Source organism: Corythoichthys intestinalis, chromosome 4 (assembly GCF_030265065.1).
Source record: "Corythoichthys intestinalis isolate RoL2023-P3 chromosome 4, ASM3026506v1, whole genome shotgun sequence".
In the NCBI taxonomy this organism is placed as follows: Eukaryota; Metazoa; Chordata; class Actinopteri; order Syngnathiformes; family Syngnathidae; genus Corythoichthys; species Corythoichthys intestinalis.
Window position 1 is genome coordinate 38,488,982 of NC_080398.1, and position 24,425 is coordinate 38,513,406.

A 24,425-nucleotide genomic window follows, 5' to 3' on the forward strand; every position below is an offset into this window, starting at 1 on the left:
GGCTGCAAGTGTGATTTAGTTATTGCCACCGCCTGTTATGTGCCACAGGTAAGTAACAGGTAGTGTTAATTACACAGATTAAAGAAGCATCACATCATTTTTTAAAGGGGGTCAATACTTTTGTCTGGCCCATTTTTGGCGTTTAGTGTAAAATGATAATGATTTTTTTTCTCCATTCTCTTTTGTGTTTTTTTCATTGCAAGCAAAATAAATGAAGATATGACTACCATTTGTAATTGCAATCATTTTCTGGGTGAAATTGAGCATTATCAACAGAATTGCAGGGGTGCCAATACTTTTGGCCAGCAGTGTAGCTACTTTCCTTACTGTAGAATTGGCATCATTGTCTATCTCCAGTCTCGCGGAGGAATTTATGAGTCATTTTCAGTGATACTTTTCACCGTGTTTGTCCACTTTGAGAGCACCCAAAGCCTGCTCCAATCCTCTATGAGGAAATTTAAATTTTTATTTTACCCGCAAATGAAGCATCATAGGTCTGCTACATACTCTCTTCGCTTGTGAGTGGACCTACACGATGTCCAGGAAGTGTGCCAAGTTCCTCCCATGCATCACCCAAGTACTGTATTAAAATCCTACTTCGCGGTTTTTCACTGGTCCCCATTTACTGCGAAAAAAAAACAGTACACTGTATATCCAGCTCCCATGTGATACATTAAAACTGTTTAGATCATAAGTACACTCAGATATCTATTCTCTGTGAATGAAGAGCTAGAAATAAAAACATGACAATGACTTGCTTTTAGCATGACACAGTTAGTGTAGACAGTTGTCACTCAAACACGTCTGACCAATAAAGCGCGATATTTGTGTCCTAACGCAAAACAACTTCAGTCAAAAAAGTTGCTTCACACAAAATAAATACTTCACTTCGATCAAATAAAACATTTTCAATTAAAAAAAAAAAAAATGTGTTCAAATGCATTTTTTTAAATTCTTGTTTTTCTTTGAAATATATATGGCAGAAAACAGACAAGACTGAAAAAGCCGTTTCTGCTCTTGCACTCCTCTATAAAAGAAACTGCTGTATTTTAAGCCAAAACAACTGTTTTGTTTGATAGAACAACATGTCTATTTGCTGCCAGAGCAGATTCCTGGCGCATGAAGCCCCCGAACCATTTTCGTTTTGCCCGTTTTACCCTGGAAACCCCTGTTTACAGACGTCACACAACCGTTTTTGTTTCAACCCAGCCATGAAAACAAGGTAAGTAATTATTTATTTTCAAAATGTCTGTCATATTTAGCTTAGAATCATTCATTGATGTTCAATATTTTGTTTAAAAAAAAAAAAAAAAACTCGCTTCACTTGCATATTTTAAACTTTTTAAAAAATTACATCATAATGAAAAAAATGGCGTCTGTAAAAAAGTCACGGATATCTACCTCATAACTATTGCCAGATTGTATTTTTTTGTACTGTCGCATTTCCCCCGATATGTTAGATGATAAGTAATCGTCCAAACAAAGAAAAATTGTAAAAAAAAAAAATAAAACGTTTAAAAGAGTAAATATATGAAAAAGAAAATCTCGACCACCCCTTGATGTCTGCGATTTCTGCATCGCGGCCCTTGTAATATTACCGTGTTATACCCATAAAATCACAAAAAAATTCAGCTATGGCCATTCACAGCTGTGTCTTGACACTCAGTGATACATGCGACATGGAGTTTTTGGATCGAAACAAGGTAAGTACACAATAATATCTCGTTAAAGTCATGGCGTCTGTAATTATGCTCTCGCGTGCTCTCACGTCCAGATTGAGTTTTGCTGTTTAAAAAACATTAAAAAAAAAAAAAAAAAAATCCCTCCTGTAAAAAATTTTTCATTCCCCAGAAAATTGAGATTTTAAGCTTTCCAATGATGTATCACACGTGCATATCGGACAATTTTGAAATTTGGCCAAATTGGGGGTCTCAGAGCAGAACTTCAAGTCACGTGAGTGTTTTCCACCATATATATATATATTTTAGGGCTGTCAAAATTATCGCGTTAACGGGCGGTAATAAATTTTTTAAAAATTAATCACGTTAAAATATTTGACGCAATTAACACACATGCCCCACTCAGATTAAAATGACAGCAGTGTAATGTCCGCTTGTTACTTGTTTTTTGTTGTTTGGCGCCCTCTGCTGGCGCTTGGGTCCAAATGATTTTATGGGTTTGGGGAGTGAGCATGGTGTAATGAAATCAACAATGGCGAGCTACTAGTTTATTTTTTGATTGAAAATTTTACAAATTTTAATAAAACGAAAACATTAAGAGGGGTTTTAAAATAAAATTTCTATAACTTGTACTAACATTTATCTTTTAAGAACTACAGGTTTTTCTATCCATGGATCGCTTTAAGAGAATATTAATAATGTTAGTGACATCTTGTTGATTTATTGTTATAATAAACAAATACACTACTTATATACCGTATGTTGATATCCGTCTTGTGTCTTATCTTTTATTTCCAACAATAATTTACAGAAAAATATGGCATATTTTATAGACGATTTGAATTGCGATTAATTATGATTAATTAATTTTTAAGCTCTAATTAACGCGATTAAAAATTTTAATCATTTGACAGCCCTAATATATACATACATACATATATATATATATATATACACACACACACACACCTTAATTTTCGGACTATAAGGCACACCTGACTATAAGCCGCCACCCACCAAATTTGACACAAAAACTTTCAATCTGTTCACAGATAAGCTGCACTGGACTATAAGCCGCAGCTGTCCTCACTGTATTATGGGATATTTTAACCAAAAGATATTAACCAGGAACACTTTATTTGACAACGGCATCATACGACTGTCATAAGACCAAATGAACCACCATGAAGCTTTGAACCAATTGGCTGCAAAGCTTCATTGCTTCAAAGAAGCTTCATTCGGCCATCACTGCTCCCATGGGGGAGACAAGTCAACCTCTGCTGCCACCTGCCGTCAACATTGATGTCGTCCAACGTGCCTCCTAGCATGCATTGCAGTGCTCTAGATGTAAATAACAATCAACATTTATGTGCTAATTATTTCTTCAGTTACTGTTCCAGTTGTTTCATTAATTGCTAGTTATGAGATTTGATTACACTTTTTTTGACAGTAGCGCATAAGACTGTCATAAGACCATCATTATTATGAAATGAGACTGCCGTTAGAATTCCTGAATGCTTATGACAGATGTCATTTTGTGTCATTCGGCAAATGATCTCAATTTTGAATGGATGTAAAAGAACCGAGCTGGACATAAATGAAGTTAGTGACATAATTTGCCGGATGACACTTAATGACATCCGTCATAATCATTCATTAATGCGTATTATAGTGTCATGTTATAATTATGATGGTCTTATGGCAGTCTTATGATGCTGCTGTTAAATAAAGTGTTACCTATTAACACGAATAAATCAATAAATAAACTGCACTGGATTATAAATCGCAGGATTCAAAATGAGGGAAAAACGTAGCGTTTTATAGTCCGAAAATTACGGTATGATTATATTTAATTAACGTGAGGGTTTTTTAAATTGAAAATATACATTTTGATTGAACACACAAGTATATATACCTGTCAAGCCAGGGGCGACGACGTGCGACCAAATAACGCCGCAAGTGCCATCCAAGTGTATGTCCACTGAAGGGGGCAGGGTGAACGTGCACGGAATATAAACGCACGAGCCTTTCACAGTCCGCAGGTACGAAGGATAAAATGCCTTGAACTGACAAAAGCTAACTGGACAAAGCAAATAAAGAACAACGTCCAAAAATACAATACTAGTTGAATAATAACAACCAATATAGTCCTAAGAGCAATAATTAAAAACAATAATGATAATGCTACTTGTAAATAGAAGATGTGATGAATTTGTAATTGTGTATTTTGGAAATATCTAAAAAGGTTAAAAAAAAAAAAAAAAAAAAAAAAATAGTAGCTAATAGACTATCAAAATAATTGTGTGCGGCAGCCATGATAAGTAAGTATTGTCGAAATCTACAGTGATATGAAAAAGTATCTGAACCTTTTAGAATTTCTCACATTTCTACATAAAATCATCATCAACTGTGATCGGATCTTTGTCAAAATCACACTGATGAAAATACAGTGTCTGCTTTAACTAAAACCACCCAAACCTTTATAGGCTTTCATATTTTAATGAGGATAGCATGCAAACAATGACAGAAGGGAGGAAAATAAGTAAGTGAACCCTCTGCGTCGGGAGACTTAAAGAGTAATTGAAACGGATTTTTACGAAGAATTTCAAGTCAGGTGTGCGCCCAACCACTGATGAGTGGTATAAAGCTGCCCTGCCCACTATAAAACACACACCTGGTAAGAAATGTCTTGATGAGAAGCATTGTCTGATATGCATCATGGCTCGGTCAAAAGAGCTGTCTGAAGACCTGCTATCAAGGACTGTTGATTTCTATACAAAACCATCTCTAAAAGTCTGGAGGTTCATCATTTGACAGTCAGAGAAGTTGTCTACAAATGGAGAGAGTTTGGCTCTGTTGCTTCTCTCCCAAGGAGTGGCCGTCCACCAAAGATGACGCCAAGAGTTCAGCGCAGAATACTCCTAGAGGTAAAAAAAGAACTCAAGAGTGTCTGCTAAGGACTTATAAAATCACTGACACAGTTCACAGAAGTTTTGGAAAAATATTTTGTGGACTGCTGAAACCAAAGAATTGTTTGGGAGTAAGACGCAACGTCATGTGTAAAGGAAAAATGGAACAGCTCACCAACATCAACACTTCAACCCCACCGTCAAACATGGTCGAGGGAGCATCATGACTTGGGGCTGTTTTGCTGCCTCACGGCCTGGGCAACTTGCAATCATTAATGGAATAATGAATTCAAAGGTTTATCAGGATTTTTTGCAGGAAAACCTGATTCTGTCAGACAGTATTAGGAACGGCAAGCCGTTAATGTGGATCCAAAACACAGACCAGGAGATCAGGAGAGCGAATGTTCGTATTCAATAAGTACAACAAAGGGAGCACGCTAGGAAACGCGAGTATAACAAAGTACAACTGAGAGAGCACGCTAGAAAACACGAGTATAACAAAGTACAACTAAGAGAGCACGCAAGAAGGCGCGTACAGTGCCCTCCAAAATTATTGGCACCCCTGGTTAAGATGTGTTTTTTAGCTTCTAATAATTATTTTTATTCAGCTAATATGGGACCTTAATGGACAAAAATAGACTGATCCGAAAAGCCGCTGTGGGACCGACGAATCAAAAAACGGACAGATCCGAAACCAATATTGCAGACGCGATGGGACCGTCGGATCCAGAAAATAGACGGATCCCATACTTGACTTAGGATCCAGGAAAAATGTTCGGGCGCTAGTTGTAACGCGTGGTGGGTAGGATATGTGCACACAGGGACCAAAAAGGGGGAGAAGCTTCCACTTATGCACATTTTCTCACTAAAAATAATAATTCCACCTTGACCACTCACTTCACTCCCCTTGTTTCCATTTGACTGGAAACTGCATCCTAAAGCAGCACATCGTGGCATTTTACTTCGCGAGTTTAGGCAGCAATAAGCAATTGTTGAACACGAAAGATACCAATGACGCATCACCATGACGCCAACTAACGGTCAAAATATGGACTAAATATTATAAAATATTGCCATTGATTTAACATTTTATTTGTTTCTAACAACATATTTTAGTACAAGAGAACAATTGTGGTTTATTAGAGCCTACATGTATTTAAGTTAGAGGATCACTTTAAATTACCCAAAATGACATCATTGCCTGGTATTGGCTGCCACTACCGGTCATAGACGTTCAATCCGTTTGAAGTGGGAGGGATGGTTCATTCGCTGCCACCCTCCCACTTCAAATGGATTGGACGTCTACAAGTCAAAAACTCATTCCAATACACAGCAGAAGCTTGTTTTTCTGTTTATTAGTTGTTTGCGGAATATCCTAGAATGATTTCCGGACCAATGTATCGATAATCGTTGTATCGCCATATCGTCAGACCATCGTTATCGTGAGCTTTGTATCGCAAATCGTATCGTATCGTGAGGTACCAAGAGGTTGCCGCTCCTACTATCCTCATCAAAATATGAAAACTAGGGCGTTAATTAATTTTTTAAATTAATCACGTTAAAATATTTGACGCAATTAACGCATGCACTGAATGAGCCGCTCTCGCATTGCCTCAAACAGATTTCAATGAGGCCGTTTATGGACATTAAGAGTGAAGAGAATGCCACCGGCCGCTTGGGGGCAGCGCAGCGCCGTTCCATGCTAATGTTATTCCTTCTAATAGTGGGAGAATTAGTAGTTGTGAGACATTTATGCTGTTGCTTTGTGCTCCACACATATTTCAGTAAGTTTGGTTTCTTTTAGTGGCAATTATGTGTCTCTTGTTGTATTTTGGGTAAGATATGCACAGAGATATATCTTTTATAAAGGCGAGTGGACACCGGCGTTCTTTGGGCTGCACCGTTTATTGGCATACGCTTCTGCAACTCCTTCACAACAAACAGAAGTATCATTTAGTGAAAGCACAACAAAAATAATATTGCTATCTCTCAAAAAAAATAATGTTCACAAAATAAAAGCACTTCAGTCTGTAGTAATGAGGCCCTATTTTCACACAGCTAAACAACAATGCAAAGTGAACTGGCATTACTCAGAGTTTGGTCACTCAATTCTTATTATTGTTATTTTTATTCTTCTTACTATTATATTAACTCTACTTTTGATTGAAAATTGTACAAATTTTATTACAACGAAAATATGAAGAGGGGTTTTAATTAGGGCTGTCAAAATTATCGCGTTAACGGGCGGTAATTAATTTTTTAAATTAATCACGTTAAAATATTTGACGCAATTAACGCACATGTCCCACTCAGACAGTATTCTACCTTTTGGTAAGTTTTACAGCAAGGCTTTTTGTGCTGTCTAACAGCGAAATCTTGTGGTCGCTTTGCGACATGGTTTATTGTTTTCTTGCCAGTTCAATATGGCTGCACGACGTCTCGGGCTGACGCCTATGTTGTAATGTTGTGCTTATATGATCCTTGGACAAGATTTGTCCGTAAGTATGGTTGTTGTAAAGAATGTACATATTATGTTAGTAAGCGAAATGTTATATTTTTTGTATGAGACGCTTTTTGTTTATGTTTAGTGAACCTGTATAGCGTGCTAAGCTAACATTGTTGCTAATGCAATGCTTGTGTACTTTTTTTTTTGTAGTTTTACGACGGTCTAAAGAGGACAATGGTTTGAGGCCATTTTGTTAATAAATCAGATGAAAAAGGAAGAAGTCTGATTATTAAGGCGTCGTTCACTAGCTGTTTAGCTTTGGAAAAGTAGAAGCTTCGGAGTGAGGACAGCATAGACAGATTTAAATGACAGTAGAGTGAAATGCCCACTACAGTCCTTATGTACCGTATGCTGAATGTATATATCCATCTTTTGTCTTATCTTTCCATTCCAACAATTTATTTTACAGAATATATATATATATATAATTTACAGAAAAATATGGCATATTTTATAGATGGTTTGAATTGCGATTAATTACGATTAATTAATTAAGCTGTAATTAACTCAATTAAAAATTTTAATCGTTTGACAGCCCTAGTTTTAATATAAAATTACTATAACTTGTAACTATAACATTTATCTTTTATGAACTACAAGTCTTACTATCCATGGATCACTTAAACAGAAAGAATGTTAATAATGCCATTTGTGGATTTATTGTTATAATAAACAAATACAGCACTTATGTACAGTATGTTGTATGTATACGTATATCCGTCTTGTGTCTTATCTTTCCATTCCAACAATAATTTATAGAAAAATATGGCATACTTTAGAGATGGTTTGAATTGCGATTAATCGCGATTAATTACGATTAATTAATTTTTAAGCTGTGATTAACTCGATTAAAAATTTTAATCGTTTGACACCCCTAATGAAAACCTATAAATGTTTGGGTGTTTTTAGTTGAAGCACATTTTTCATCTGTGTGATTTTAACAAAGATCAGATCACATTTGATGGTGATTTTATGCAGAAATATGAGACATTCCAAACAGTTCAGATAGTTTTTTTAATACATCTGTATTATACAATTCCATTTGAAAATACCTGACTTGTCATTGTTGACGAAAACAACACTGATTTTAATCATTTTTTTTCAACAATGATTATAAAAACAATCAAAACTGGATTAAAATAAATGAAATTGAATCATATTATGTTGTAACTCATATGAAAATGTACTGGCACTCAAGAAACAAGTACAGACAAAACATTTGAACAGAATATATAAAAAAAAAAAATAATAATAATAATAATGAAGACTCGCCTTTCAGCAGACCGGAAAGTAGAAAGAGCTTCAAAACGATGTGTCTCATTTTCTTTTTGACTCTTAGTTGACACGCACAAACCAAAAAGCAGCAATTCCCTTGAAAACAAAGAGGGGTAAATAAGGAAAAACATTGAAATCGAACAATAGTTCTTTGCAATTGAAACTTACATTCGAATGGGCAGCCGTGCTTGACATTAAGATGGATGTCTTAAAATTCTAAATCGTACATTTCAAGCCATCCCCAGAAGTTGCGGTCAATTAATTGTGTCACTGTGTGTGTGGAAATGTTTGTGTGTGTAAGACTTTACAGCATTTCACGTTATCTGAGGAAGCTAACAATGTTATGATTTGCACCATAAACATTTTAAAGAAGAACAAAAGCTTGTTCCATTAAAATTACACACACAAAATGTCGGAAATATGAATGATTTAAGAAAAAGAACGTTCTGAATTCAAAATGACCTCTCTCACCTTTGTAATACAGGAAACTAGCTCTGTGGTTAGAAATATTTCAACATAGATGCTCTGATATTACCTTAAAAGTGTTGTCGCAATGATGGAAGGAACAACAGATTACTTGGACTTTTAAGCCCCTTTCACATACGCAGGGGTGAAAGTGGCAAGAATTTCTTGCCGGAACTCCCCGACGTGAAGGTCGCCACCGAGCCAGAAAAGTTATATTTGATTTATTTATTTTTTTCTTAAATTTTTGGGGGAGGTCAAATCTCTTCAACTACTGAAATGCAAAGAAAACTGTTTTAGCACAGTTATTTCTATAACACATTCAAAACTGATTTTCATTCAAAATTGTATTTTTTCAGTGATTTTCAAAATAAAAATTAACAATAACAGCAATAACCTCAACCTCCCTCATTTCCTCACATACAAAAGGCAAAATCTCAATTTTAACTACTTAAGAACATAGGATGTATATTAGTGTATATATAGTATATTATAAGTTGAAGTTAATGTAAGCATTTACATTTTTTAATGATAAACATATAGGGTTGTTCCGATCATGTTTTTTTGCTCCCGATCCGATCCCGATCGTTTTAGTTTGAGTATCTGCCGATCCCGATATTTCCCGATCCGATTGCTTTTTTTTGCTCCCAATTCAATTCCAATCATTCCCGATAATTTTTGCCGATCATATACATTTTGGCAATGCATTAAGAAAAAAATGAATAAAACTCGGACGAAAATATACATTCAACATACAGTACATAAGTACTGTATTTGTTTGTTATGACAATAAATCCTCAGGATGGCATTTACATTATTAACATTCTTTCTGTGAGAGGGATCCATGGATAGAAAGACTTGTGACTTTGTATATTGTGACTAAATATTGCCATCTAGTGTATTTGTTGAGCTTTCAGTAAATGATATTGGAGCCATGCCCAATTGCATGATGGGAAGTTGAACAATGACTATGCGTAGTGCTACCAATTGATATATCTTCTCTGCGTTGGGATATAACATAAGGGGCTAAGAAAAAGATCAATTGCTTCCCGACATTGCTTCCCATGATATTTCTAATCATAGGGAGAGGGATTGTAAGGCTTTAACCAATTACAAAAAGGCTCCAAAGGCTGCCAAAATTCATTCCACTCATTTTACGCTGCCTTTTATCTCTCTATATAGCAGTGCTTCTCAATTATTTTCTATTACGCCCCCCCCCCAAGAAAGTTGTAAATGTTTCGCGCCCCCCCAAACTCTCTGCCGCCACTATAAACATTTTTGTCCATATAAATACTATTATAAGTACGCCTCTGCCTAACATTGTCATTTTTTTCTATTAAAGAAAAAAATATATATAGATCAACTTATAATAAAGTATAACTTCATTGTTTTGTTTGTAACAGACAAGACTTAAACTGCTTCAATTTGCCTGAATTAAAAAAAAAAAAAAAGTCACGTCCAAACTGTAAAAATACACTCGAGGTACATTTTTGACCATTTGATACTGAAAAATAAAATGTAATAAAATCAGTAAATAATAACAAATTCCAATAGATTAGAAACATTAACTCATGAGGACAACATGCCAAAAAATTTGACCGAAAAAACAAAACTGAATAGAAAGAAAAAAAGAGTGTCTTTGGACAGAAGGACAGTTTTTATTTTTGCTGCTCACAGAATCACTACCTTTGCAATGGTGTGGGGTTATTTTGCACTGAGCATGCTAACAGTACTCCCTGTTTTACTGATATAACACTGACAAAGCGGGACGATTGTTGGCAATATTCGGCACGTTTTCGCTGAAAAACAATCAAGCAGCTTATCAATCAGATTGAGGTCTAATGTCTGTAAGTGGAGTCTCAATTGATTTGGCTTCCGGCTGTCCGCTATAATCATTTTTAGACACAGTAAACAGTGGTCTTTCCTCATCTCCCACTGTATTAAAAGTCAAAGCCAAAAGGCAAACGGCCCGGAAAAAGCGTATTCTCGGCGGCGGAGGGAGAACCGTAGGTGAGGGAGGTCGTCGTGACGATCCCAAGCCGAAAATGGCACTCCTCGGGCGGACACATGTGAACCGGAGAAGACAGTGGGTCGCTGCGTGAGTCCGGCCGGAAAACGGCTTTCGAAAACGGCGCACAGCTCTTCATATCTCTTTTCTGTGTGCTCTTGCTTAGTTCAAAAATACTGCGCGCACTCTAAAAATGAGAGCGCCACTGCCACCCACCGAGTGGATGTGCAATTACACTTTATTCTAGTACGATAAAAAAAAAAAAAAAAACATGTTCCCCGGGGTCACATGCGCCACCCCTGGCATCGCTCTGCGCTCCCCTGGGGGGGCGCGCCCCACTATTTGAGAAGTACTGCTATATAGGTAAAAGGGCGCCATTACAGAATGAGCGCGACAATGCGTGAGTGGGTCGTGCAGCGCATGCATTAATTGCGTTAAATATTTTAACGTGATACATTTTTAAAAAATTACCGCAGTTATCGGGATAAATTTGATAACCCTACCTTAAGCCTAAACTAAAGACTCTGGGTGAGTGTAACATTATGTCTAACGTTAAAAACAATTAGAAAACGATTTAATTAAAAAATATATATGGCGGAAAACACAGACAAGACTGAAAAAGCAGGTTCTGCTCTTGCACTCCTCTTTAAAAGAAACTGCTGTATTTTAGGCCAAAACAACTGTTGTGTTTGATAGAACAATATGTCTATATGCTGCCATAGCAGATTCATAGAAAATTAAGCCTCCGAACTATTTTTAATTTGTCCGTTTTACCCTGAAAACCCCCGTTTACAGACGTCGCGCAACCGCTTTTGTTTCAACCTAGCACTAAAAAGTAATTATATTTTTTATTCAAAATGTCTATCATTTTTAGCTTAGAATCATTAATTGATGTCTAATATTTAGTTAAAAAAAAAAAAAAAAACTTTAAAAAATTATTCACTCGCATATTTTAAACTTTTAAACAAATTACGTCACAATGAGAAATTTGGCGTCTGTAAAAAAAGTCACGGATATCTACCTCATAACTTTCGCTTAATTGTATTTTTTTGTTATTGTCGCATTTTCCCTGATATGTTAGATGATAAATAATCGATCCAAACAAAAAAAATTGAAAAATAACGTTTAAAAGGCTAATTATATGAAAAAGAACATCTCAACCACTCCTTGCTGTCTGCGACTTCTGCATCGCGACCCTTGTTATATCGCCATGTTTCACCCATAAAATAAAAATAAAAATCCGTCTGTGGCCATTCACAGGTGTGTCTTGACACTCGGTGATACATGCTACATCGAGTTTTTGGATCAAAACATGGCATGTACGCGATAATATCTCGTTAAAATCGTGGCGTCTTTAATTCTGCTCTCGCGTGCTCTCGCCTCTGAAGCCAGTGCATGTCCAGACACATCTGAAGTTTTCCACTGACCATCTGGATGATCCAGAGGAGCAATCGGAGAAGGTCATGTGGTCGGATGAGACCAAAATTGAACTTTTTGGTCTAAACTCTGCTCGTCGTGTTTGGAGGAAAAAGAAGGATGAGTACAACCCCAAGAACACCATCCCAACCGTGAAACATGGAGGAGGAAACATCATTTTTTGGGGCTGCTTCTCTGCCAAGGGTACAGGACGACTGCACCGTATTGAGGGGAGGATGGATGGGGCTATGTATCGCCAGATCTTGGCTGACAACCTCCTTCCTTCAGTGAGAGCCCTGAAGATGGGTCTTGGCTGGGTCTTCCAGCATGACAGCGACCCAAAGCACACAGCCAAGGCAACTAAAGAGTGGCTCCGTAAGAAGCATCTTAAGGTCCTGGAGTGGCCTAGCCAGTCACCAGATCTGAACCAGATAGAAAATCTATGGAGGGAGCTGAAAGTCCGTGTTGCCTGGCAGCAGCCCCGAATCCTGAAGGCTCTGGAGAAGATCTGCATGGAGGAGTGGGCCAAAATCCCTGCTGCAATGTGTGCAGACCTTGTCAAAGACTACAGGAAACGTTTGGTATCTGTAATAGCAAACAAAGGTTTCTGTACCAATTATTAAATTCAATTTTTGTGATGTATCAAATACTTATTTCATGCAATTAAATGCAAATTTATTATTTAAAAATCATACAACGCGATTTTCTGTTTTTTTGTATTAGATTTGGTCCCTCACAGTTGAAGAGAACTTATGATACAAATTACACACCTCTACATGCTTTGCAAGTGGGAAAACCAGCGAAATCGGCAGTGTATCAAATACTTGTTCTCCCCACTGTAGGTGGCTTGCATTTTGTGGCTGACATGCTCCTTGTCCACCCGGCCGACGACCGGCGGCTTGTCGCACATCCCCCTGCCGGGAGAGCGCTTTACTCGGCTTATTGCCCTTTTCGTGTGCCTGGTGTTCTGTCAAATTTTCCACCCGTTCAGAAATTGCAACTTCGTGTTAAAAATGGCCGCGAATACAGCGATTACAAAGTAAACACTGCAAACTTTCTTTAAATGAAGGACTATTTACTTACCTTTGATCATGGATGGGCATGTATAAAAGCTCTCCTCACCTCCACATTCTGTCTTGTTAGCTGCACAACAACTGCAGCCGCTCTCCTATGACCTCTATGTTAGGGTCCGCGAACGCGGAAACAAGGTTGGACCTCACAATAGACAACAAACGACTGAAGGAAGCATACAAGGGTTTATTAAATAGAAAACAAAAAACACACGCGATCGCGGCAAAAAGGGGAAATAACAAAACGGGTCCGTGACAGGAGGTCGACGGGGATCAATATACAAACGCGAAGGTAAACCAAGGTGCTCGGCAGAGCCAATAAAACAACTAAAATACACTCACATACCTGCACAAGGTAGAGGCATCTAAAACTAAAATGACAGGCGACCAAAACCCACGGAGGGGGCGAATTTACCAAAATAGCAAGTTACTCGAGATGCAGGGATGTCAAATGGCAACCAGCAAGAATAATATCTCGGCAGCCTTCTCAGAGATCACCAGCACTTAAATGCCGTGTTGATGAGGCTGCATTGGATTCAGGTGAGACGTCGGACACGCCCACCACAACCAGGTCTGCAACAAAAACACAATCCAACCAGCAGCAGAACGTGACACTCTAGCTGTTTACGTCTTCGCCGTGTAGTAAAGGATTATTTTGCTGTATTCGTGTTGACATTTGGCAGCTACAGTGGGGCAAATAAGTATTTACTCAACCACTAATTGTGCAAGTTCTCCCACTTGAAAATATTAGAGGCCTGTAATTGTCAACATGGGTAAACCTCAACCATGACAGACAATGTGGGAAAAAAACAAACAGAAAATCACATTGTTTGATTTTTAAAGAATTTATTTGCAAATCATGGTGGAAAATAAGTATTTGGTCAATACCAAACGTTCATCTCAATACTTTGTTATGTACCCTTTGTTGGAGGCCAAACGTTTCCTGTAACTCTTCACAAGCTTTTCACACATTGTTGCTGGTATTTTGGCCCATTGCTCCATGCAGATCTCCTCTAGAGCAGTGATGTTTTGGGGCTGTCGTTGGGCAACACAGACTTTCAACTCCCTCCACAGATGTTCTATGGGGTTGAGATCTGGAGACTACTGGCTAGGCCTCTTCAGGATCTTCAAATGCTTCTTTCAAAGCCACTCCTTTGTTGCCCTGGCTGTGTGTTTGGGATCATTGTCATGCTGAAAGACCCAGCCACATCTTTAATGCCCTTGCTGATGGAAGGACATTTTCACTCAAAATCTCTCGATACATGGCCCCATTCATTCTTTCCTTAACACAGATCAGTCATCCTGGTCCCTTTGCAGAAAAACAGCCCCAAAGCATGACGTTTCTACCCCCATGCTTCACAGTGGGTATGGTGTTCTTCGGATGCAATTCAGTTTTCTTTCTCCTCCACACACGGCAACCTGCGTTTTTACCAAAAAGTTTGGTTTCATCTGACCATAACCAGTGTTGGGCACGTTACTTTAAAAAAGTAATTAGTTACATTACTCACTACTTCTTCCAAAAAATAACTGAGTTAGTAACTGAATTACTCTATAGTAAAAGTAACTAGTTACCAGGGAAAGTAACTATTTCCGTTACTTTAAAAAGAACTTGTTGTATGTCAAAGAATTTGAAATTTTCTGAGCAGTATTCGAGTCACTGGAATAGAGAAGAACAGACAGGTAGTTAACTTGTTAGGTGCTTCAGCAGATTTGAATTGTTTACCACAGATGTCGACAAAAGCTTTGCCCCGGGACATAAATTACACATTACATGCGCGTTCTTTCCTTTAATTTCGACAAACTTGAAATAGTGTCTATATCTCCACCTCTTAAAGGACAATTTTTCTTCTGACAGCTCTGACATCCCGACCCTGTGCATCTGTTTTGCGTGTGTGTTTGCCGCACGCGCTGTTCCGGTTTGCTTGTGAAATCACCGGCTCTGATTGGCTTACCACTACACATGACTCTAACCCTCAGCCAATCACAATCACTTCCATCGCATCTCTCAAGGGGCTGCATTCAGGTAGGCTAGTTTCCTGACAATTCACATCACCTTCAAAGCGTATGCCGTCCTCAAGATGGAAGCAGAATTATTGCTGGCTGACAGTGGGAGATGGGAACGAAGCTAGCGTCAGGTGTAGCAAACACAGAAACGTTACCAAACTTTGGAAAGCATTGTCTAATTGAATGAGCAGGGACAAACAGCTTGGAGTCAGAAGCACGTGCGCTATTCTCAAACCTGGACGCAACCCAAGTCTTGGAGGACAAATCAACAGAGCATAGAGTCGACTCGACACGGCTGGTAGTTTCTTCAATTTATTCAGGGTAAGTAACGCACCGCTTTTGACCGTCAGTAATGGTAACGGCGTTGTAACGGCGGAAAAAGTAATTAGTTAGATTAGCCTGTTACTGAAAAAATAACGCCGTTACGTAACGGCGTTACTCCCAACACTGACCATAACACATTCTCCCAGTCCTCTTCTGGATCATCCAAATGCTCTCTAGCGAACCGCAGACGGGCCTGGACGTGTACTGGCTTCAGCAGGAGGACACGTCTGGCGGTGCAGGATTTGAGTCCCTGGCGGCGCATTATGTTACTGATAGTAGCCTTTGTTACTGTGGTCCCAGCTCTCAGTAGGTCATTCACTAGGTCCCCCCGTGTGGTTCTGGGATTTTTGCTCACCGTTCTTGTTATCTTTTTGACGCCACGGAGTGAGATCTTGCATTGTAGTGATGTGTCGGTCGCGAATGAGCCGGTACAAAGAGCCGGCACAAAGAGCCGGCTCTTTGAAGTGAACGAAGGGAGCCGGCACAACACAGGCACCCTCCCTCGAGAGCTGGCTCTTTATTTTACCTCCCTCTCACCCTCCCTCCTTCCCTCTCTCTCGCACTCGCTTTCTCACGTGTCTGAAGCGAGGTGTGGCAGTGGCTCAGGTGAGGGAGTGCCGTGCGCAGAGTGGGAGAAAGGAAGAGAAAGGGGAGGGGCCAGGTAGTACTGCACGCCACGCTGAGCACCATCCGTCGCGCAGCTGCAAGTGCACAGACACACAGGAGGAGGAGGAAAAGACGACACACGAACGCGGTTTGTAGGCCTTCAAGATGAGCCGAAAACGCAGTAACATTTGAAGACATTTTAATTGGTTAAAGTCAGATGGCAATAGGGCAGAATGCCGTGTCTGCAAACTTAACCCCTTATAGCCTAATGTAACACATTTGATACACTTAGAATTTCAATATTTTGAGAGACTAATTTAGAAATTTGTTGTTTTTTTTTAATGATGCATGCAAGTCAACACATGAATCTGCAGGTTCCATGAGGAAAAAAAATCTGGATTTAGCTAAAAGACTGGACAAATAATCACTGAGAGAAGGAGCCGGATCAGCCTGTACAGTGCCTTGCAAAAGTATTCGGCCCCCTTGAACCTTGCAACCTTTCGCCACATTTCAGGCTTCAAACATAAAGATATATATAATTTTAATTTTTTGTCAAGAATCAACAACAAGTGGGACACAATGGTGAAGTGGAACAAAATTTATTGGATGATTGAAACTTTTTTAACAAATAAAAAACTGAAAAGTGGGGCGTGCAATATTATTCGGCCCCCTTGCGTTAATACTTTGTAGCGCCACCTTTTGCTCCAATTACAGCTGCAAGTCACTTGGGGTATGTTTCTATCAGTTTTGCACATCGAGAGACTGACATTCTTGCCCATTCTTCCTTGCAAAACAGCTCGAGCTCAGTGAGGTTGGATGGAGAGTGTTTGTGAACAGCAGTCTTCAGCTCTTTCCACAGATTCTCGATTGGATTCAGGTCTGGACTTTGACTTGGCCATTCTAACACCTGGATACGTTTATTTTTGAACCATTCCATTGTAGATTTGGCTTTATGTTTTGGATCATTGTCCTGTTGGAAGAGAAATCTTCGTCCCAGTCTCAGGTCTTATGCAGATACCAACAGGTTTTCTTCCAGAATGTTCCTGTATTTGGCTGCATCCATCTTCCTGTCAATTTTAACCATCTTCCCTGTCCCTGCTGAAGAAAAGCAGGCCCAAACCATGATGCTGCCACCACCATGTTTGACAGTGGGGATGGTGTATTCAGGGTGATGAGCTGTGTTGCTTTTACGCCAAACATATCGTTTTGCATTGTGGCCAAAAAGTTCAATTTTGGTTTCATCTGACCAGAGCACCTTCTTCCACATGTTTGGTGTGTCTCCCAGGTGGCTTGTGGCAAACTTTAAACGAGACTTTTTATGGATATCTTTGAGAAATGGCTTTCTTCTTGCCACTCTTCCATAAAGGCCAGATTTGTGCAGTGTACGACTGATTGTTGTCCTATGGACAGACTCTCCCACCTCAGCTGTAGATCTCTGCAGTTCATCCAGAGTGATCACGGGCCTCTTGGCTGCATCTCTGATGAGTTTTCTCCTTGTTTGAGAAGAAAGTTTGGAAGGACGGCCGGGTCTTGGTAGATTTGCAGTGGTCTGATGCTCCTTCCATTTCAATATGATGGCTTGCACAGTGCTCCTTGAGATGTTTAAAGCTTGGGAAATCTTTTTGTATCCAAATCCGGCTTTAAACTTCTCCACAACAGTATCTCGGACCTGCCTGGTGTGTTCCTTGGTTTTCATAATGCTCTCTGCACTTTAAACAGAACCCTGAGACTATCACAGAGCAGGTGCATTTATACGGAGACTTGATTACACACAGGTGGATTCTATTTATCATCATCGGTCATTTAGGACAACATTGGATCATTCAGAGATCCTCACTGAACTTCTGGAGTGAGTTTGCTGCACTGAAAGTAAGGGGGCCGAATAATATTGCACGCCCCACTTTTCAGTTTTTTTATTTGTTAAAAAAGTTTAAATTATCCAATAAATAAATAAATTGTTCCACTTCACGATTGTGTCCCACTTGTTGATTCTTGACAAAAAAATTAAATTTCATATCTTTATGTTTGAAGCCTGAAATGTGGCGAAAGGTTGCAAGATTCAAGGGGGCCGAATACTTTTGCAAGGCACTTTATAAGTTGAAGTATTTAGTTTTCTTGAATGCAAATTTAAAATAAAGCAAGGAGTAGCTCATGTTTGTTAAAATAAAGCAAGGAGTAGCTTATGTTTGTTTTGTTCGCTGCTGCTGTTGCAGTTACTACTCACTGTTTTTGTTATGATGCAGCATGTTTGATTGTTGTTGGTTGAAGTTTAATTTGGTTGCTTGTTTATTGTTTGGAGTCTTTTTGATGTTCAATAAAATAAGTAAAAACCCTTTTCTTTGCTTGATAATTGTTGCTATTTGCAGTCAGTAGAGTGCAATATTTAGTTCACAAAGTCATTTATCAAAATATATGCTCAATTTGTCATAAATATTTGAAAGAAAAGCTAAAGTTGAAAGAGCCGTTTGAGAGCCAAAAAGAGCCGGCTCTTTTGACTGAGCCGATCCAAATGAACCGGATCACTGAAAAGAGCCGAAAATCCCATCACTATTGCATTGAGCCTCAGATCGAGGGAGATTATCAGTGGTCTTGTATGTCTTCCATTTTCTAATAATTGCTCCCACAATTGATTTCTTTAAACCAAGCGTTTTACCTATTGCAGATTCAGTCGTCCCAGCCTGGTGCAGGTCTACAATTTTGTCTCTGGTGTCCTTCGACAGCTCTTCGGTCTTGGCCATAGTGGGGTTTGGAGTGTGACTGATTGAGTAGGTGGACAGGTGTCTTTTATACCAATAATGAGTTAAACCAGGTGCCATTAATACAGGTAACGAGTGGAGCCTTGTTAGACCTCGTTAGAAGAAGTTAGACCTCTTTGACAGCCAGAAGTCTTGTTTGTAGGTGACCAAATACTTATTTTCCACTCTAATTTGGAAATAAATTCTTTAAAAATCAAACAATGTGATTTTCTTTTTTTTTCGCATTCTGTCTGTCATGGTTGAGGTTTACCCATGTTGACAATTACAGGCCTGGCTAATCTTTTCAAGTAGGAGAACTTGCACAATTGGTGGGTGACTAACAGTGTTGTTAATCTTACTGAAAAAAAGTAATTAATTATAGTTACAAATTACTTCTCCCAAAAAGTAATGGCGTTAGTAACTCAATTACCTGAATGTAAGAGTAATTAGTTACTTGGCAAAGTAATTGGTGATAATTACTTTTTTTTCCCCTCAAAAAAAAAAAAAAAAAAAAAAAAAAAAAGCATTGGCCACACCATGTGAAGTTTTTTGTGAAGGTTTTTGGTACAATTGGCCCGAGCCCAATTCTTTACCCTAATTTACCCTTTACCCTGAATCAACTGTTAAAAGTTGTTAAAATTGCTCCCATTATTGCATTAGTTCCCTTCGCTCTACTTTCGACATATAAAAGTTTTAAAACTTTTTCATCATTTAAAGATAGATTCAAGTCAAGATTTTGCCGATTTAGAAGTATTTTAGATAAAAAGTTACTTAGGTTCGCTAGGAAGGTTCTCTACAACAGAGCCGTCCTGAAAAGTCTACTGCTTTAAGATGGCGGCTGTTTACTAACGCACCTAGTGCCGTGTCTGTCATTTTGCATCTAGTAATATCTATATACAGTAGATGTGATATCTACCATGTCTACCATATCTACCATGACATGCGGCCGTAGTTTGTAGGCTATCGGCTACAACATGTATTATTGGAGCTACCTAGCATCGCGTTTGCTCGGCGTCACAACTTTCTTGCCTCCTCCCCACTCCTGTTCTGCTCTGTCGTCTCGGTGAGTCCGTCTCCCTCAGACTTTTCGACCAATATAATAACGCATAGTAACGCATGCCTTTCCGTCCTCAGTAATGTTAACGGCGTTGCCAAGATGAGAAAAGTAATTAATTAGATTACCCACAACTGAAAAAAATAACGCCGTTATTAACAACACTGATGCCAATATATACCAATATTTTTTATTTCTATTAGAAAAATGTTTCAGTAAAATGTTACACATTCTTGTGCATTTGCCACTTATCGCCACAGTTGATATTGAGGCTTTGGGCCTTTTTTGACCTTGTTGTGAATTTGTAAGGTTGGGACTTCTGATGAAACGAACTCAATGCCAATCAAAACGTTTGTTCTTGTTTTTCCCCAAATTAGAATCGATAAGAGAATCGATAAAGAATCAAATCGTTAAGCAATATCGATAATGGAATCGGAATCGTAAAAATCCAATCAATTCCCATCCCTAATTATGACTGACAGGTGACAATAATGAGCTCAAACGGGTGGCGGGTGGGTGGGTAGTTACTCATGGGGGAAAGGTGGAGTTTTTTTAAGGTAGACAGACAACTCTTTGAGTGTCATAATTATTGCTGATCCTCAGGGGTAAAAATACTAATGAACCCCAGTAAATTACAAATAAACAATTTTTAAAAATCATACAATGTGATTTCTGTTCTTTTTTGGGGGATTATCTCGCTACGAGTGGAAATGCAGCTATGATTGAAATTTCAGACCTCTATCTACAGTTTTTCTAAGTGGGTGAACATGCTAAATCACAAGGGGTGCAAATACTTCTGCTCCTCACTGTATGTAAGCATACAGTGGGGCAAATAAGTATTTAGTCAACCACTAATTGTGCAAATTCTCCCATTTGAAAATATTAGAGAGGCCTGTAATTGTCAACATGGGTAAACCTCAACCATGAGAGACAGAATGTGGAGAAAGAACCCAGAAAATCTCATTGTTTGATTTTTAAAGAATTTATTTGCAAATCATGGTGGAAAATAAGTATTTGGTCAAGGGTTACTAAAAGTTCATCTCAATACTTTGTTATGTACCCTTTGTTGGAGGCCAAACGGTTTCTGTTACTCTTCACAAGCTTTTCACACACTGTTGCTGGTATTTTGGCCCATTGCTCCATGCAGATCTCCTCTGGAGTAGTGATGTTTTGGGGCTGTCTTTGGGCAATACGGACTTTCAACTCCCTCCACAAATTTTCTATGGGGTTGAGATCTGGAGACGACTGGTTAGGCCTCTTCAGGACCTTGAAATGCTTCTTTCGAAGCCACCCTGGCTGTGTGTTTGGGATCATTGTCATGCTGAAAGACCCAGCGACGTCTCATCTTCAATGCCCTTGCTGATGGAAGGAGATTTTCACCCAAAATCTTTCGATACATGGCCCCATTCATTCTTTCCTTTACACAGATCAGTCATCCTGGTCTCTTTTCAGAAAAACAGACCCAAAGCATGTTTCCACCCCCATGCTTCACAGTGGATATGGTGTTCTTCGGATGCAATTCAGTATTCTTTCTCCTCCAAACAAGAGAACCTGCGTTTCTACCAAAAAGTTCTATTTTGGTTTCATCTGACCATAATACATTCTCCCAGTCCTCTTCTGTATCATCCAAATGCTCTCTAGCGAACGGCAGACGGGCCTGGACATGTACTGGCTTCAGCAGGAGGACACAACTGGCGGTGCAGGATTTGAGTCCCTGGCGGCACATTGTGTTACTGATAGTAGCCTTTGTTACTGTGGTCCCAGCTCTCAGTAGGTCATTCACTAGGTCCCCCCGTGTGGTTCTGGGATTTTTGCTCCCCGTTCTTGTTATCATTTTGACGCCACGGGGTGAGATCTTGCATGGAGCCTCAGATCGAGGGAGATTATCACTGGTATGTCTTCCATTTTCTAATAATTGCTCCCACAGTTGATTTCTTTACACCAAGCTTTTACCTATTGCAGATTCAGTCTTCCCAGCCTGGTGCGGGTCTACAATTTTGTCACTGGTGTCTTTCGACAGCTCTTTGGTCTTCGCCATAGTGGAGTTTGGAATGTGACTGACTGAGGGTTGTGGACAGGTGTCTTTTATACCGATAATGAGTTAAAACAGGTGCCATTAATAGAGATAATGAGTGGAGCCTTGTTAGACCTCGTTAGAAGAAGTTAGACCTCTTTGACAGCCAGAAGTCTTGTTTGTAGGTTACCAAACACTTATGTGCACTTTAATTTGGAAATAAATTATTTAAAAATCAAACAATGTGATTTTCTGTTTTTTTTTTTTTTTTTTTTTCGCATTCTGTCTGTCATGGTTGAGGTTTACCCATGTTGACAATTACAGGCCTCGCTAATCTTTTCAAGTAGGAGAACTTGCACAATTGGTGGGTGACTAAATACTTATTTGCACCAGTGTATATGTAGATACAGCTGAATTTATACCGGGGACACTAATGGCACCCTTTAAAAAACGACTCACTTTAGTGTGCGTGTTTCTATAAACATGTACGTTGTTGAAATTTGGTCCATCTTGTGTTATGTTCTTTCTGTCATTGCGACAGTGCTTTCAGTTAATTTCGGTACATATCTGTCCAAATCGCTGTTGAAATATTCGTGACCTCAAAGCGAATTTCCTCTCTTGGTCACACAGAAGTAAAAAGAGAAGTCCTTTTGAACTCAAGACTTCCCTTTTAAATTATTCATTATCAAAGTCTTTTTTTTTTCGTTTCAATTTTCATGAAACGGGCTTCTGTTATTTAAAATATATGTTTTTCATGCAAACCACACTTTCAGCTTCCTCAGAGCAGTGTGAAAGTTGGTATAGAGTGACAGACTGACGCACACACATTTCTCACATCCTCACAGTGAAACAGCTGATGAACCGCAAGCGCCAAGCGTACATTTTAGAATTTCATGCCATCCTCATATCAAGCGTCGCAGTCCACTCGAAGGTAAGCTTCACGTGCAAAGAAATAACCACTTATTGTTCTATTTCATTGACCCCTACCCTTTTGTAGTCCACTCTGTTTTCAAGGAAATTGCTGCTTTTTGGTTGCCGTGTCAACAATAAGTGAAAACCAAAATGACAGACTTTGCTTTGAAGATTTTTCTACTTTTTGGTCTGCTTGGAGGTGAGTTTTTTTTTTTTTTTTTGGTGAGTTTTTAATATTTATTTTTGATAAAAAATTAAAAAAAATTACAGGTAAATATTTTTGTATATATGACTGAAAACACAGACAAGATTGAAAAAGAACTTTCTGCTCTTGCAACCCTCTTTAAAATAAACTAGGGCTGTCAAACGATTCAATTTTTTAATCAAGTTAATTACAGCTTTAAAATTAATTAATCGTAATTAATCGCAATTAATCACAATGCAAACCATCTATAAAATATGCCATATTTTTCTGTAAATTATTGTTGGAATGGAAAGATAAAGACACAAGATGGATATATACATTCAACATACGGTACATAAGACCGTATTTGTTTATTATAACAATAAATCAACAAGATGGCATTAACATTATTAACATTCTGTTAAAGCGATCCATGGATAAAAATACTTGTAGTTCTTAAAAGAAAAATGTTAGTACAATTTATAGAAATTTTATAATAAAACCCCTCTTAATGTTTTCGTTTTAATGAAATTTGTAAAATTTTCAATCAAAAAATAAACTAGTAGCCCGCCATTGTTGATGTCAATAATTACTTACACAATGCTCACGGGTGCTGAAGCCTATAAAATCAGTCGCACCCAAGCGCCAGCAGAGGGCGGCAAAACTCCATAAAACACAATTAACAAGTGAGCGTTTCACTGTACCGTCATTTAAATCTGTCTGAGTGGGGCATCTGCGTTAATTGCGTCAAATATTTTAACGTGATTAATTTAAAAAATTAATTAACGCCCGTTAACGCGATAATTTTGACAGCCCTAAAATAAACTGCTGTATTTTAAGCCAAAATAACTGTTGTGCTTGATAGAACAACATCTCTATATGCTGTCATTGCAGATTCATGGTGCATTAAGCCCCCGAACTATTTTTAATTTGTCCGTTTTACCCTGAAAACCCCCGTTTACAGACGTCGCGCAACCGCTTTTGTTTCAACCCAGCCATAAAACGAAGGCAATTGATTATATTTATTATTCAAAATGTCTGTCATTTTCAGCTTAAAATCATGAATTGATGTCTAATATTTCGTTTGAAAGAAAACGACTTTAAAAAATTATTCATTCACATATTTTAAACTTTTAAACAAATGACTTCACAATGAAAAAAATGGCGTCTGTAAAAAAAAGTCATGGATATCTATCTCATAACTGTTGCTTAATTGTATTTTTTTTTCTTACTGTCGCATTTTCTCCGATATGTTAGATGATAAATA

General features: G+C 38.4%; 2 protein-coding genes across 4 annotated transcripts in view; one reads left to right on the plus strand and one right to left on the minus strand.

Annotated features, from left to right (window-relative positions):
• The window catches only part of LOC130914370 (sialic acid-binding Ig-like lectin 10), an 88,430-nt gene that overhangs the window by 42,734 nt on the left and 21,271 nt on the right, over window positions 1-24,425 (minus strand). The window contains exons 1-3 of one of the 3 annotated variants that reach the window (XM_057833484.1): window positions 23,050-23,102; window positions 8,367-8,465; window positions 3,595-3,759 (exon numbers count right to left, since the gene is read on the minus strand). In XM_057833484.1, coding sequence (XP_057689467.1) covers window positions 3,595-3,759; window positions 8,367-8,415 — 214 coding nt within the window. In that variant the 5' untranslated portion in view covers window positions 8,416-8,465; window positions 23,050-23,102. Of the gene's footprint in view, window positions 1-3,594; window positions 3,760-8,366; window positions 8,466-8,537; window positions 8,590-23,049; window positions 23,103-24,425 lie in introns of those variants that run through there. The other 2 variants (XM_057833483.1, XM_057833485.1) reach the window with 2 other exon arrangements.
• LOC130914358 (B-cell receptor CD22-like) overlaps window positions 22,791-24,425 on the plus strand; it is a 34,873-nt gene continuing 33,238 nt past the window's right edge. Inside the window, exons 1-2 of the mRNA XM_057833464.1 lie at window positions 22,791-22,993; window positions 23,060-23,173. Coding sequence (XP_057689447.1) covers window positions 23,125-23,173 — 49 coding nt within the window. The 5' untranslated portion in view covers window positions 22,791-22,993; window positions 23,060-23,124. The remainder of the gene's footprint in view (window positions 22,994-23,059; window positions 23,174-24,425) is intronic.